Source organism: Plectropomus leopardus, chromosome 21, assembly GCF_008729295.1.
Source record: "Plectropomus leopardus isolate mb chromosome 21, YSFRI_Pleo_2.0, whole genome shotgun sequence".
Classification (NCBI taxonomy): domain Eukaryota; kingdom Metazoa; phylum Chordata; class Actinopteri; order Perciformes; family Serranidae; genus Plectropomus; species Plectropomus leopardus.
The window spans coordinates 18541821-18558068 of record NC_056483.1 but is presented as its reverse complement, the minus strand read 5'-3'; the positions used below and the strand labels follow the sequence as shown (position 1 = coordinate 18558068).

At 39.8% G+C, this 16248-nt stretch overlaps 1 protein-coding gene across 3 annotated transcripts in view; it reads right to left on the bottom strand.

Annotated features, from left to right (window-relative positions):
- Positions 1 to 300: 300 nt before the first annotated feature.
- LOC121960440 (WD repeat-containing protein 37-like) overlaps positions 301 to 16248 on the bottom strand; it is a 25592-nt gene continuing 9644 nt past the window's right edge. For all 3 annotated transcript variants that reach the window (XM_042510123.1, XM_042510121.1, XM_042510122.1), the window contains exons 6-14: positions 13604 to 13742; positions 12530 to 12601; positions 12090 to 12134; positions 11856 to 11932; positions 11407 to 11641; positions 9801 to 9942; positions 4309 to 4443; positions 3596 to 3710; positions 301 to 2780 (exon numbers count right to left, since the gene is read on the bottom strand). In XM_042510123.1, the coding sequence (XP_042366057.1) occupies positions 2649 to 2780; positions 3596 to 3710; positions 4309 to 4443; positions 9801 to 9942; positions 11407 to 11641; positions 11856 to 11932; positions 12090 to 12134; positions 12530 to 12601; positions 13604 to 13742 (1092 nt within the window). In that variant the 3' untranslated portion in view covers positions 301 to 2648. The remainder of the gene's footprint in view (positions 2781 to 3595; positions 3711 to 4308; positions 4444 to 9800; positions 9943 to 11406; positions 11642 to 11855; positions 11933 to 12089; positions 12135 to 12529; positions 12602 to 13603; positions 13743 to 16248) is intronic.

Below are 16248 nucleotides of genomic sequence, written 5' to 3'. Positions count from 1 at the left end.
TATACAAGTATCAAAAGATATAAGGCTATTTCATTTTCAGGCAAAGTGTAAAAGTAAGTGTCACATAAGCCATGGGTCTAATAAAGTTTCAGTTCACACTTAGTACAAATATTCACACACCTTATGGTTCCCCTTTCATTAGCAATCGACTTCATTGCAAGCTACCAGATATATATCCAGATGAATGATGTGGGATTTTCAAAATTATATATATATATATATATAGATATATATCCCACTGAACGGAACAAAAGGTCGTGACAGATTTTTGTTAAATAAGATGAAAAAGGGACATGAGAGTCTGGGAAAAGAAAATCACACAGTTTATTGGAAAGTGTCAGAGAGCACATACCCGTCACAATAAAGTATGCAAAGTAGATCACATAATGAAGTTTGAGGTGAATATGATTCGCTACAATGAAGCGAAGCCTATCCACTTTTTTTTTCTTTTTTTTTAACCCCCCCCTCCAATCTGGCACACAATAATTTAATGTATCAATCCGAAATCATATTTCCTCTGAGCTGGAATTCATATGTGGGACACAAATCAGACTTGCCTGCAGATTACAATGACACTGATATCAGTGGGCGCAAGATTGAGTTCTTTGAATGAAACAGGAATAAAAATCCTATCTGCACTGTGCAGTGGAACACAATTAGTTATTTAACTAGCATTTGGAAAAGTGCATTGATGCTCAGATGGATAAGGCTAGTGCACCTTTTTTCAATGCAATGGTAAGGCATTTCATTACTCTTATTACATTTTTAGGTTCGTGCTACTTCAAAATCCATCCTGACTCTATTGTTGGTAGAAACAGCAGTAAAGTGTGAAGTCTGACGCCAGCTTTGGGGTAAGTTATGCATACCTATGTACACTGAGCTACATCTACACCAGTCACACAAGTACATACAATGTTTGTATGGGGTTTACAGCACTGAAATAAGTTAAACATCTGAAGATCAAAAACTACAGCATGACTTCATGTTTAGGATATTGCACAAGTGTAACAAAAAAAAGTTTCCTGGATTCCGCTGAAGCCCAACTCTAGTTCTTCTAGTTCTCAAACTGAGATTCAGTGTGTGTATTTAAAGTCATATTCACTGATTTCCAAGACAGAAACGAGCTTCACACTGAGCACCAGAAACACAAAGGAGCTGGGTTATTGCTTCTGAATTTGGATAAAGAGTGCTTCTCACAGACTCAACAGCGCCATCCACAACAAAAGGTCCAAGAGGTCATACAAGGCTAAGGGTTCGATGCAAAGTGTAAACACTATAACTTCATATTGACAGGCTGTTACTGAAGCACAGAAATGACCAGTAACCGACAAGATCACTTAGGGATGACACATTACAGCGACAAAGGGCTTTGAGTTGGCAACAGGCTGAAAGGGTGGGTCTGTATTTCACGGACACCGGAGAAATATGGGCGCGTATTATGGCTAAAAGTAGTGACACCTAAACCTGCAACATATACACTATGATAATGCTGAACACATCCCATTCACAGACCTACAAAAGTTCCGCAAACAACAGACGTGCAGTCGTTTACCCATTATTGCTATGCTCTTGACACTTTGCAGTCTGACAGAGAGGCAGAATAGAGCAAAACTTTAAAAAAAAAATGCAATCCTACCGTAAACATGGAACAAGGCAAAGTTGCAGTATCAATTGAAATATTGACAACAAAGTCTGGTAACACGGAGGCTGGCTGTGAATTGAAAGCATCAATAGTAATAGGCAAGGACTCGAATCTTAATCAGTGACAGTGACAGACAAGACAGCAAATCCTGAAACATTTTAAGACAACTGAATGACCAAGCAGCCTGCATGCCGCATAGGTCATCTGGCAGGCGTGAATATTATGTTTGAGGATGATTTCAAGTCTGACTAAAAGGATAAAACCATTTCACAGAACCGCGCTATCTCTGCCACACTCCACCCTCAAAAGGTAGATTTCTGTAAGACACTTAATCCATGAAATAGCAACAACCTGCAACCCAGGTCACTTAACCAGGCCACGACATAATATATACATAACTTCTTTATATCATATTCTACAAACTCTCCTGGCCTTATAATTGTTCTTCTCTCACATCTTTACAAGTAACATTTGCAAACCGAGATTATCTACATGCATGAGCAACCATTCAGCAGTAACTAAACAACAGTGATGTGAACAGCAGCCTAAGACTGTGGAGTCAAATATATACTTTTATACTTTAAAACAAAAAAGGCTAGGAACTAAAGAATCAGCCTAGCCGTAGTCACAATTTCACAATGCATGCTAAAGTCAGAGGGTCAAATACAGGAGACCAGCTCTGTGACCTCGCACGCACCTGGACTTTAAAATGTTATGTCAGTCATGTCAGTCATTTGACACCAGGAGAGATTTAAACTGCACATGTGCACAATAATTGACAATTAATAGCTGCATCCTCAAGTAACAATGTTTTTTTTTCACATATTCCAGCTGCTGGAAATCTGTGAAATACATAAAAACTATCTGCTTCACTAGATAAACACTTTAAACATACAAGCATGTGCGAGGCCACAGATTACAGTGTTTATGTGTACCGTCTCCTACTTTGCTGTGTGTTTCTGCTGTGTGTGTGTGTGTGTGTGTGTGCGCGTGTGTGTCAGTGGCATCACTTCTCCTGAAGCAGCGCAGGGATGTTGATGTTCCAGCCAATGGCTTGTCGGTCAAAGCCGCAGGTGAACAGGTTGCACGACTGGTTCTCTTCATTCCACGCAGTACAACACACCATCCGCCTGTGACCCTACACAAAAACACACACACACACACATTAACATTTTAGTTCTAATGAAGCCAGGGGTGTGACGTTTTCTAAGCTTCTAAGCTTAGAAATAAAACGGAACGAGCTTTCGAAGACACTTCAAAGAAGACAAGGGGTAACTGGCCGCTGGCCTTCAGCAGCATTTTTCCAGAAACATGGCCACTGCCAGAGTAATGATGGAGAAACAAAACTGGAAAATCCTCCTGATTGACTGAAGTCAGCAGTGTGGCAACATTTTGCCTTCCCCGTGAGTAAAGTAAACATCCTATGTGTCTGTCTATGTTTCTATGTTGACAGAAAAACTTTAGTTTGTAGGCTATGCTTGCAAAGTGAAACTGAGTCAAGGTTCAAGGTGCCTTTTGCAGGTGAAAAAAACTCAACCTTGTTTTAAAGCACCCGTCTGCCATCTAGTGGCTCTTCCTTTTGTTCTCAATTATCTGGTGAAATGAGTTAATGTTATCACATTTTAAATAAATTATTTACATTTGGCCTCAGTGTGAGACATTCCCAAAACTAGAAGTACCGCTTCAAGGTCCCATGCCTCCGCCATCCCCTCAAGTCGCACTACAGTTTAGAGAACATAAATTACATATTTCAGGGCATAAAACCAATAATCTGTCCACAGTCACGGATCAAATCTCGATAGTATAACAATAGCATAGTGCTGGCAGAAATGATTGAATTAAATTGAATTGTGCTTCTAAAATCGAAAGTCAAATCAGATAGAAACGAAATGCCGATTTGTTGAATCATGACATCAAACACAACTTTTTTGACCACACTGTGTCCTTACTTACCATTCTGTTGCTGCGTGGAAGTCTCGCCAGCCTCACTCCGCTCATGTCAAACAGTCGGACTTGACGATTGTCGTGTGGCAGAGCAATGATCCTCTGGTTGGCGGAGACGCTTATCCTGAAAGATCAGATAAAGTTCACATTGAATCTTGGTCACGTTTTCTTAATACTCCTGAATGAACTCTCCTATGTTCTCCTGCGACTGTAGCTTTTATTTTGCTGTATGTCACATCACACATGGTGGATAACTCACTAAACTTGCATAAATACACAAAGGGAAATTCAGTTGCTAGTTTGCACAAAACACCTGCATCAAACGCCTAACACCATCAGCTGCCCCTGGAAACTATGTTGCCTGCTGGCATTCAGGATAATAGCTGACAATTGTAAATAAAGACATTTTCCAGCAAATCAGGAGACACAAATAGCCCTATAGAGCCTTTGTTTCAAGTGAAAGTAAAAGAGCTCAATCAAAATCAGAGATATTTTAAAATAAGTAAAGCAATTTAAATAATGAGCTCTGAAGTTTATTCTTATACTTGGGCCAAAACTTTTACACCTAAAGGTTCAGTTGTTTTGGAGCTTTCGATCATATCGCCTGATCCTGAACAACAAATGTAGTTGTCCTGGAACTGTACATGTTAAAATTTTCAAACAAATGCACAACCACAGAAAAACCCTGGCTCTCATCTAGTACTGTCCATCCTTTCACCTACCTGTTCACAGCCGAGTCAGTGCGAATGGTTGCTATAGGCGACCTCATGTTCTTCAAATCCCACACCTTCACGGTGCGGTCGTCACTCCCTGAAACCACATTGTCACCCACCGTGAACACTGCTGACGTCACCGTGCTAAAAAAGACAGACACACAGACACAGACACAAGTACAGGCTAGTTTTTTACAGGAAGGACGTGAATGAACTGTAATCAAAAGTGTAGCATTCTCAGGAGAATCATAATCCAGTTTAAGTGCATTGAAGGGAGTTTATAAGAAACAACAACTATAGTGCTCCAGTTCTTCCAATGCAGGAAAAGGAACAAAGTTTTAGGAGTGAATATTTATAGCAAGTGGAGTCAGCCTGTTCTACAGACACTGTAATTACTCATATACGTACAAGATAAGTGAGATCCACACATGCATCACAGTGTGTGTTAAGACACTTTGAGCGTTGACACTACTAGAACCCGAAGAGGTTCTCGATCTAATATGTGATTCTCCACCTTAAATAATTACAAGGTATCACTTTCCTGCTGGAGAAAAGAAACAAAGGCACAATCGATCACACTTGTGCTGCATTCCTGCATACACACAGGTGTAGCTCACAGTATGCCTCACTGAGTCACACGAAGCCATGTCAGCTGACAATGCTTCAAACATGGATGTTGCCACAAAGAAGCTACATATTCTAAAACATGGATGCTTCACTCACATCTAAAACCCAGCAGCACAGAAGGCCGAAAAACTATTCACTCAGCACTGTTTCAAGGTGGACAACTAAGACTAGTGTCACCAATTCAGCATCCGACAAAATGACTTCCCCTTCTCTTTCTGAAATTTGATTTTGAATAATGGCCAGAAAAGTGTTTTTTGCAGAACATCGCTTAATTATTTTATCCTATTAGACATTAGTGTGAAATTTGGTCATGATGAGCATTCTTGAGTTATGGCCATAGCATGTTTTGCGAGGTCACAGTGACCTTTGACCACCAAAATCTAATCAGTTCACTGTTGAGTTCACATCTATGCCAAATTTTGGAAATTCCCTCAAGATGGTCTTGAAATATCGCATTCACAAGAATGAGACTGATGCAAGGTCACAGTGACCTTTGACTACTAAATTGGAATCAGATCATTCCTCAGTCCTGGTGGACGTTTGCGCAAAATTTGAGGAAATTCCTTCAAGAAGTTCTTAAGATATTGCATTTGTGAGAATGGGATGTACGTACATCTGAACAGATGTATAAATACGATGGGAAAAAAAATCACTCAAACCGATTACACCATTAATCATCTCTTACTACAATACTAACTACATCTCTAATTACAAACTGGATTTTTTTCAGAATTCATTAATTATATTAAAGTGGATGTAGTAGTAGTTATCCGTTACCATTAGCTATCTAAATCTCTCTAATGCAAGCGTGACTTAAACCTTTATAGATAACTAATAGGATAAAAAGATAAATAGAGCCAAAAACACACTATATCATTCTATATCAGCTATGTAGAGCACAATAGAGGCAGAGATGTTCTTTATATGCATACAGCACCCCCCCTCCCCTGCCGTGATGCACTGCTTCACATCACAGCACTGCGCTGCGCTCAGGCCTAGCCATTCATTTAATAGACCTTTAATATTTCCAATCTATTACTGTATGTCAGTCACTTCTATGAGGCTTTTTTTTTCTTCTTTTCTCCCTTTTGTGACCATTCATTCGTGGAGGGAACTTGGGAAAAAAAAAGAGCTCTGATTCTTGATTAAGATTAGCGGGGAGCAGTGTCCCCTTGCACACCAGCATTGTCTGGAGCTCCACATCCAGTTTTTCTTTCTAAAACTGCCTTCCCTCTTAATTCAAATTGACGTGGCATTAAGGGCTAATTAGGGGACTAAACTTTGTCCTATTAGAGGGGCCGGGGCTCGGGGAAAGTGCTGTATCGTTACAGGCACCTTCTGACATTGCAAGGTACGGCCCACCTGGGAATACGGGAGCGAGACAGAGAGAAGGGAAGATAGGAGGTGTGCTGGGTGGGAGGTGTGTGGGGAACGTAATCAGACAAGGTAATTGATTAAAAGGTTGATTAAGGTTAAAGCGTTTTTGGAATGGGTGGTGAGAAGGGAGGGAAGTATTCAGTGTTACTTAATGGCCTCACTGCGGTGTGTCTGACAGCCAAGGTCAAGACTCCCGGCATTTGGAGACTTAGGGACTTAGGAAGGGAGAGAGAGAGACATACAGAGGGAATCATGTGACCTCTACATTTGGAGAAGTTGAGGTGAGGCCAACGGATCCCTAACCATGGAGCCCAAACGTCCCTTAGCTCCATAAAGGTGGTGCACAAGAGGTCAGATTTCTTTCCTACAATTGCGCCATCATTTCAAGAACACCCTGAGAGATGAGGCAAGACTGGAGGAGACTTGTGCCTCTCTGATTTTAATTTTTTCTTTTAAAATTTTGCAGCTAACAGAGAGGTTACATCAGTATTAAACATTCATTGCCTAGGATTTAGATAAGTGGTTCCCAACTGGTCCAGCCACGGGATCCAGATTTCCCCTTAGTCATAAGTTAAATGTCCACACATAAGATAAGTTACCGCATATACAGTTTCATTTCATGAAATGTAAATAACACGATGGCTTTGAACACAAATAAATAAAACAAATCGCAAAAATAGTGGGGAACAGCTGTTTTAGGGGGGATGTATTGGCCCAAATTGAATATACATGGCTGAGAGAAAGCTAAATTCAAAAGGTGCACAGCTGTATTTTTCTGTTAAAAAGAAAAAAATAGTGTGAGAATATTACTTTTCTTAACACTTTGTGGGTTTCTACTGTGTATTTATTAGTCGAAAAAAGCTGAAAGTAAATACCGCTCTGGAGGAGGGGTTAGCACATTCACGTACTGTATACCCCAGTGAAATTTCTGGAAGACGTGCATTATTATTACATGCTCAAGCCGAGTATAAATGTATGAAAATCTCAAGGAATTTCACAATGTGCTCGTTGTGAGTGAGTGAGAGTGAAATCCAAATGCCTAAAAGGTGAAATTTAAATGAAACAATTCAGGTACAGACGACTAAGAGGTTTTAGAGCGCGCTGTTATTTTGGCGTTCTGCAGCAAAACTGACAGTCGCTGAGAACCTGGTAAGTGCTGGTGTAATCCTCCAGAGACAGGATGTCAGATCTGCATACAGACACCCCACCACCACCACCACACACGTGTGTGCTCACACACAAATGTGCATTTCTATCAACCGCTATCAAATGTCTCAGAAAGCCGTCGATGGCAGGAGAGACAAACGTGACATGGCATTCCGTTTGTAGAGCAAGTCCGCTGTCACTTCTCGTTTGCTGAGGGCTGTTTTGTTAGCTCGCGTGCAGTTGTCATTACTCTGCAATTATGGCGGGGTGGTGGGATAGAGGGTGTATGCTGCACTTTTAGCTGCCGCCGTTCACTGTCAGGAAGCGTTAGCTGTAATTGCCAGTGAAGACTGTGGAAACGAGAGGCTGTCTCCCCTCCAGCTCTGAACCTCTGCTGCCTATTAAACCATTCACACTCTCCCCTCCTCTGCCGTTTCCACAGGAGGGATGTGGAGTTGGGCCGTTTATGCCACATCATTACACCATATTGAAAATTTTGGACAATTAGCAAGAGTAATGGCAGGGAGAAAGCAATCTGTTATTGTTGTAGGAGTTGGTTAGAACAATAAATGAACACAAGTTTGAGAGTGAAAAAGCATGGGGGATGAGTTAACTTTATCTATCTGATTTAACCCAAACAAAAACACACAAATACTGTAAACAGTATTTCTTTTTCCCCTATTCAACTCACCCTCTGTCCTCATCTTCCTCTCCCTCTCATACATTAGAGCTCAAACAAAACACAGATACATTACGTTTGCACGTCTCAGACCTGTCGCTTCTTAATTGACACGGTAAATGAGCTGACTTTGTCATCAGGAGGTGGAGGGGACGGTTGATGGTGTGACACCTAGGTGAGATGGCTGCCATGCTGGAGACTACTGCAGACCAATGTTTGAGAATAACAAACAACAAAACTGGTTTCTTTTTAGCGAGACATGGCCAGCATTTTCAGATGGGATTATGCCCCCAAAATAGGGGATTTTAAGCCAAAATATAATCAAACAGTGCCTAAACTTAACCACAATAACCACAGTGTTGTAGAAATGTAAAGAAACGAGCTGCCACAAATAAATAGAGGTAGCAGTTGTACTTTTAATTCTGTCTAAATCACTTGTATAAGGTATTTAGTCTGTCTTTTAGGAACACATGCTGTACGTTTTTTGTCCGAGTTTGTTTTGCACTGCATGTTGAGCCACATCTAAGACGATTTTCTGTCACGACAAGTTTTCTGAATCTGAAACCCTGCAATAAATCCAATATCTTTGGGGCTCTGTTATTATAGTATGATGTGCATTTTTATGATATTATGTTGACCACCTGATAATAATAAATAGGTGGTAGTTCCAGCCCTAATGGTAAAGTCTTCTAATGGACAATAAGCCACCTCAGTTCGTCACTCATTACCTCCTAACTCAAACTTGTGTTAAGTGGAAGCAATACTCTAACTCTAAATACTGCAGCTAAACTGCAAACAGCTTCTAAAAGTTTTTTCAGTCTTTCTGCAAAGAGTTTTTTTTATCTGTTTATAGACTCAGTTTGCCGATTTAAAGGCACCACAGAAGGACACGTAGGGAAGTATTTACTTTAAAGACCATCGATGGCCATTTGGGAAGGAAAGAAGAATGGAGGAAAGGAAAAGAGGAGGGCTGTGGTTAACTGTGAAACACTGGTGCTTAATCTCATTATAACAATTGTCTATGGAAGAGAATTAGAGTGGGATCTGCAGGAATTATACATGTTGGGGTCGTACATAATGAGCTCTATGTAATCCCCCCACTCGCAATCAAAGGCTGCCAGAGAGTACCAGCCAACCAGCACACACATGTAGACATGCACATAAACACACACACACACACACACTCTTCTTACGCCTTTTAAAGAGCGCTGCCATTGAAAGCCACAGACAAGCCTGACAGTCATCGTTTTGAAATGAGCGTCTGCAATTGAGTGTTAACAGCGAGCGAAGTGCCAAATTACACAGAGTGGGGGATTAACGCAGGAACGGACAGATAAATGAACAGGAGAGCGAGGGAGAGAAAGAGGTAGGGAGAGAAAGAGCGGGGAGAAAGAGAAGCAACCCGTCGAAGTGAGGAGAAGTGCTCAGTAATGAATGAGAGGCAAGTGGAGGATTTGGCTTAGAGCAACAGGGTCTGTAAATTAATGTGGCACTGTAAAAGGAAAAAAGGAAAAAGGAAAAAATGAAGTATTGGAGGGATTCACTGACTGGAGAGATGTTACAGCACCGCCCGGTGGGCAAAATACAGACTGCAGCAACTTTCACTATCAATTAATGATGTCGCAACCGGGGTTTAACTCTGTGTGTGTTTGAGAGAGGGAGACAGACTTACTCAGTGTGTCCCTGGAAGACGTTGACAGAGTGGATGGACGGATCTCTGAAGTCCCACAGTCTGAAGGTGGTGTCTCTGGATGAGGTGACAACCAGCCGCTGGGTGGGGTGAGTACAGCAGTGGGTTAGCTCCTGGTCATGTCCTGCAAACACAGACACAAACTCATAAATCTTTTGGGTTTGCACATTAGAATAACAATAAAAAAAAATAAAGTAAGAGCACGTCAGTCACACCTACACATGAGTCTGTGTATTTCCTTATTTAGTCACAATAAAAAAAATTTACTACGGCCAATTTGGTTCACAACTGCTCCATAGACTGAACGGGCAGCCCAAATATCATTTAAGCTCAGTCACTCATTAAAAAAAGAGGCAAATATATGTGTTTAGGACTCTTGATTCAGTCATTTAGCAGCAAAACAGGGCCCCAAACACAAACCATTCCTCAGAGGAAATTTCTTCTTAAAACCCATATCATTAATTTAAATTACAATAATATTTTAATTATTTTCCTTTTTCAATATATTTAATTTTATAAGTTATAATCATCTTTTAAAATAAACACTACACTACCACTTCAATTCACATCAGTTATAATTATTTGGAACCATGCCATCCCATATTTAGTGGTTAAATATGCTATTTATAGGCTTGAAAAGTAGGTTTATAGGCAGGTGCTGAGGGCCTACTTCAGCACCTGAGGCCTACACGCACAATAGCATGTTTACTGCTGTCCTGCTGTCTGTTCTGAGCAGGAGACACATCTTCCAGGACCATATAGATCTATTTGCAGAAAGTGACAAGGACAAGCTTGCACTCCCTCTGTGGTCAGCGTCTCTCCTCTGTTTGACAGCATTTGTTTGAGCCTCAGATTTAAGGTTGAATGAGTAATCACACACCATGCATCTTTTTTGTGTTATTTTATATCCACCACCAACACTACTAAATATGGCACCTTGTTTAGCGGTTTTCTTTTTTAACATTTGGATTCTGGTGCTCTGCTCCTTTAATGTGGACTTGCTGGGCATGTACCTATGCTAATTGGGATAAGCTGGCAAGTGCTTTCAACTTGCGAAGACAATAGGATTCATCATTGTGTTCTTACAAGCTTTTTTGAGTATAAATTTCAGAGGAAAAAAAAACATACGAAGATATAGGTTAATAACAGCCAGTTGTGCTGTAGGCATTACACTTGGAAAAGAGAAGAAAAAAACTTCTTCATGTCTTTTCAGGAACTTGAAACATGTGCACTTTAAAAGTTTGGGTCAGATGAAACAATAGACTAACTTGCTTTCTGTTGGTGTTAATTTGATTATGGTGATGCGTACTTCAGGACGCAGTACAGGATCATATTTAATTCAATAATATAATAACATGATGTGACAAATAGTTCAAAAAAATCATATGCCTGCTGTGCAAAATTACAGTGATAGAACATAATAACAGAACAAATCATCAATGTAAAATATATAAACAATACACTAATACTCAAATAAAAAAATAAAGAAACTCCAAAGGCATCTGTACCAGAGGATGAAGACACCATATTGTGCCATATATTCTACAATACATAAATTATGATATAATGTGTTAGGCAGTCTGCATACCTGTGAGTGTGTGAACTAGTTCAGATGTCTCCACTTCATACAGATTAGCAGCACGATCCCAAGATGCCGTCACTACTTGTCGGCCTCCCACCAGCCAGTCAGCTGCGATCACAACACCCTGGTGGCTCTTCAGCGTTGCTGTAGCAACGCGGACAGTGGGGACCTCACAAGGGCCCTCACCATCCACTTCACCTTCCTCTCTGTCTGACGAGTCCTGGTCGTCATCACAAGGAGCCTTATGGATGTCCAAAGGAGGATGCACAGTGGTTCAGTCAATGTATACAGACACCAGCAGTAATAAAGATTTTTTAAAATAACAGCCAGGATTTAGTTTTGGTGCGATAAATTATTATCATATTCATTGACTTGGTGAATTAAATAAATCCAATGACAAAAAGTACACCTCAAAACTCCAGGATGTTCCTTTAGAAAACAGAACAGATACTCACACTGACATCTGGTGGTGGCTGGGGGGCAGGAAGCTGCACCATGTAGCGCCAGATGTGAGCCGTCTGGTCCCCGGAGGCTGTGGATACATAAGTGCACATCAGCACATTCAGACCCACAGTTAAGTTAACTGCTAGAGAAAACAGCGGCATGGGGGAGGCGGTCAAATCATCATGAAGAGAATTAACATGTTGACACGTGAAAATCTAACTAAACAATTGCATGTAAATACACACCTGTGAGGGCCATCTGCTCTGTGGGGTGGAACTTGATGGAGTTGACTGAGGGTGAGAGAGCAATGATGAAACATATTTGAGATCACTTTTTCCTATTTTAGGACAATATCAAGTGAGCAAATGTTGACAGACACATTGTTTTATCCAACAGTGAGCAGCGGCATGGGTTTCAGGCATGGACCAGACAAAGTTTAATAAGAAAAAAGATAACACATGACAGAACTTACTGCATTAATTCTCGTTATATCCATTTTATAAAAGGTCATTCAACCATTTTTTTTCCCAGTTTGATTTTATTCAATTTCTACTGATGGAAAATATTAACAACATTTAATCTTTATATACTAAGCTGTGCAGCTGAATGTACAGACTAATCTCATCCTGCAATTTGTAATGTCTGCGTGGTTGAGGACAATTACAGTTATGTAAGTTATTATTACCTGATCCTGCATGGCCAGCATACCTCAGCAGACATTTGCCAGTTTCTATACTCCACAGCAGAGCTGAATGATCTATTAAGAGAGAGCAGAGGTGGACAAAATGAAAACATTCATAATTTTATGGTAAACAAAAACCATGTTCACCAAAGGCATTTGAGATTAGTTGCAGAATTACCTTTTTGATTTATTTATTTATTTTTGGGATAATTTTATTTGTATTAGCACTGACAACATATGCCATCAATCATCTCAAATATGCTCTAATTTTTGCTAATTGCACCAAGGTGTCACTATTAATGTAGCAATCATAAAATTATGTAAATTTTGCATGCAGTGCCTTCAGTTTTGACAGGTTATTTGTTATTGTTTCATGTAGGGTTTGTATAGAACAAACACACCACAGTGATTGACACATTTAAATTAAGGCTGCAACTAATGATTATTATCACTGCCGATTAAATTATTAATTATTTTCTCGATAAATCAGTATTGTTCTTTTGGTCTATATAATTTAAAAAAAGAAAAGAGTTATATGTAAGAAGCTGGAATCAGAGAATTTTGACTTTTGCTTTTAATTAAAAATGCACTCAAACTGATTCATCTAGTATTATTATTGTTATTATTTATTGTTTGCAACTAATCTTACAGTGATGGTGTTTACAGGTTTAACTCACATTTCATTCCATATAAGACCTTAAAAAATAACTTTTAACCAAATTTAATGCAGACTTTTGGACAATTCATTTTTTATTCAAGAATTGAAGGTAAGTTGAGCATATGTTGTACTGTGCAGGAATATGGTCATAACAGTAAGTCAGTTTAATCTACATTTAGCCAAATGGTAAGTACAACTATAAAGTGGGAGGTTTAAGGATTTGTAACATCAGAGTAGTGGACTTTCATGCAAAATCGCTTAAATACCTTTGACACAAAAATAAAAAAAAGATGGATGGAATTTGGATGGAAGACAGTTTAACATTTTTGAAGGAACTGCAGGCACCATGTATAGTATACAAATAATCCAATAATCGTTACAGCTCTAATACAAACAGTCAGTGAAATGCCTTGATGTACCTGCGGAGGCGGTGCCCAGGACCACTGGCTGAGTGCGGGTGATGCTGAGGTCCCAGATGCCGTCCCGGTGGCCCACGTACTCCTTGAGCAGCTGGCACAAAGCCCGGGACCCTGTGGTGGCTTTAAAGCTGGACACAATCTGAGCAGGGAGGGGGGAGAGGTGGACATGATGGAGACGAGAAAAAAACAGAGGGGTGAGCATTCATCCTGGTGCTGAACCAAAGTCAAACCAAACACAGTGTTGTTTAATTTAGAGGCCAGGTAGAGTAACTCCAGGTGCACCAATACAACGTTTTCAGAACTGGTGGGATTACTTTGACAGATTGAGCTGATATAAATACCAGCGCCTTAATTCAAATGCACTCGTGTCTTATTACAGTTACAGAAACAAATGTATCTGTTTGGTTTATAATTTATGTTTAATAAATGGTGGGAATATAACTGAAAGCTGACTACATAACCAAACCACAGACACAATGTAACTTTAGCTTTTCATTTTTACACGCTTCACAGATAAGGAACAGTGGTTGAACAGTGGCTTCAGAGAAGGTTAACGTCAGTTGATGAAATCAAAACCCGTCGACAGTTTGAAAGCTCTCCCAAAAAATTAAATTATAATTTCTAAAGGATCCTGTCGTGCAGTAATTTTACAGTTAAGTGTGAGGCAATAAAAAGCAATAGAGACATCTGTATAGATAAGCAGAATTATCTTTACTTTCTATGGTAATTATGTCAGAGATAGAAGAAACATTTTTATGCAATTGTGTGTCCTCTCATGATTTGAAATAGACAGAGAGATGGTTTACCACAGACTAATGAATGGCAATTATAGCTGCACATTAACTGTGCACAGTTAATTGGGCTCAGTTCATTATGAATGCAGCATTTCGGCAGCATCAGCCAGTCATTTCTTTTCGTTAGCTGTTTCTGCATAACTGTACCTTTCTTTTCCATTTGGGAAGCAGGAAAAGCCTTTTTTTCAGTTTTAACACTTTTACATTTATTATTTATCCATACTAGTTTGTTCATCATGACACAAAAAATTCTAATTTAAGGTTAATTCATGTGCATTCCATAGTGACAATTTGGTGATTTTTGGGTCCATATTCACTCCGGATAACTGAAAATGCTGAACATATTTCAAAAGGCCTGTATAAGAATTCTTCCTCTTATTTATAGCCTTAGCATTATGTTTTAGGGTTCAACATTAACATTTTTTTCAACTGCCTGAACTGACAAGTGGATGAAAATCTACTTGCTGGAAATCAATGTTTACTTGCAGAGATATGTCATTTGTTGGAGAAAAAAAAATCTCAAACTTCATGTAAACTGTGCAATATATAGTTGGAGTTTTACTCACATCCTCTAACGCAGTGTTGTCAAGATTTTTTCTGTCAAGGATATCTAAACTGACACACATTAGGCCACACACCAGGGAGGCCACACAAGGGACCTCCATCTAACAAGACTTTGGTTGTTAGATTTGATTAAGACCAGAATTCTTAGTCTTTTAGTTGTTTTTCTGGGGAACCCCTGATACTCCTTAAAAGAACCCGCGGGGTTCCGACACTAACCTTGGTCGAGGACCACTGCTCCAACGCCAACTGAACTCCTGTTTCCACGATAACTGAAAAGCTCACTTATACTTCAACTCATAAGATTCGTATTCACCCACGACCATTTTTTTGCAAGTACCACATCAGTATTGCATATGTGCAACTTTAAACAGAGACAAGAAGGAAGTGAAATGACTCACTCCTTGACTACTTCCATCATCAGCTCTGTGATTAATGTGATTAATTTTTTTTTTGACTTTTGAGTTGCTAGATTTATTAGCCCAACATGGCATTTTATTTGCCCTGGGCAATTGGGCAATCCTAAATGTTGAGCCCTGTGTTTGAACTATGAACTTGCCAACTATGAAGTTAGCTTCGCCCTGGTTCCCTCCTCATAAGGCCTAAGGGATTTTCATTGGATTTTGGATCATTGAAGAAGATAGCTCTGTGGCAAACAAATGTTTATGTTTTTTTTCCCCAATGGCATCTAATCAAAACCTCATTAAAAAAAACACTGACTTTGAGACGACAGAGCCGGAGGTGCTGAAATGCTAATTCATTTCTGGGTTTTAGGACTCATTACTGTGGTTCTCCATGGGGCCAGACTAAGATGAACTGTCTGTGATAAAGGCCCCTTGTATAGTAGTTTGCAAAAACCATACAAGTGTATATACCCTGTAAGCAAGCAGTGTTTTTATTGCAGAAGATGTTTCTGCAACTGCAAAGGGTTTATAGTTTCCCTTTGCACCAAACTGTATGTCACTAGAGTATAAATATCAAGACCGCTCTAATGTTAATTCAAGTATCAGTGTAAGGAAGCATGAGTGGTGCACCTCTAAAAATATGAAGTGGTCTGGTTACACATGGCCTTTAGTCACTGCAGGCTTCTTGATGAACATATTAAAGAGTGAATTGTAGTTTCAATTGTCACCAACCCTGTAGCATGCATGCTGCTGCAAGCAGACGGCTGACCACAGCAATAAGCTTAGATCATTGGTAGTCATTAGATACAGCAGCGAAGCATCTGGTTCCCTCATGTGAGACAGTGTTAATGGATGCTCTCATTCTGTCTGCTGTGTTTACATTCAC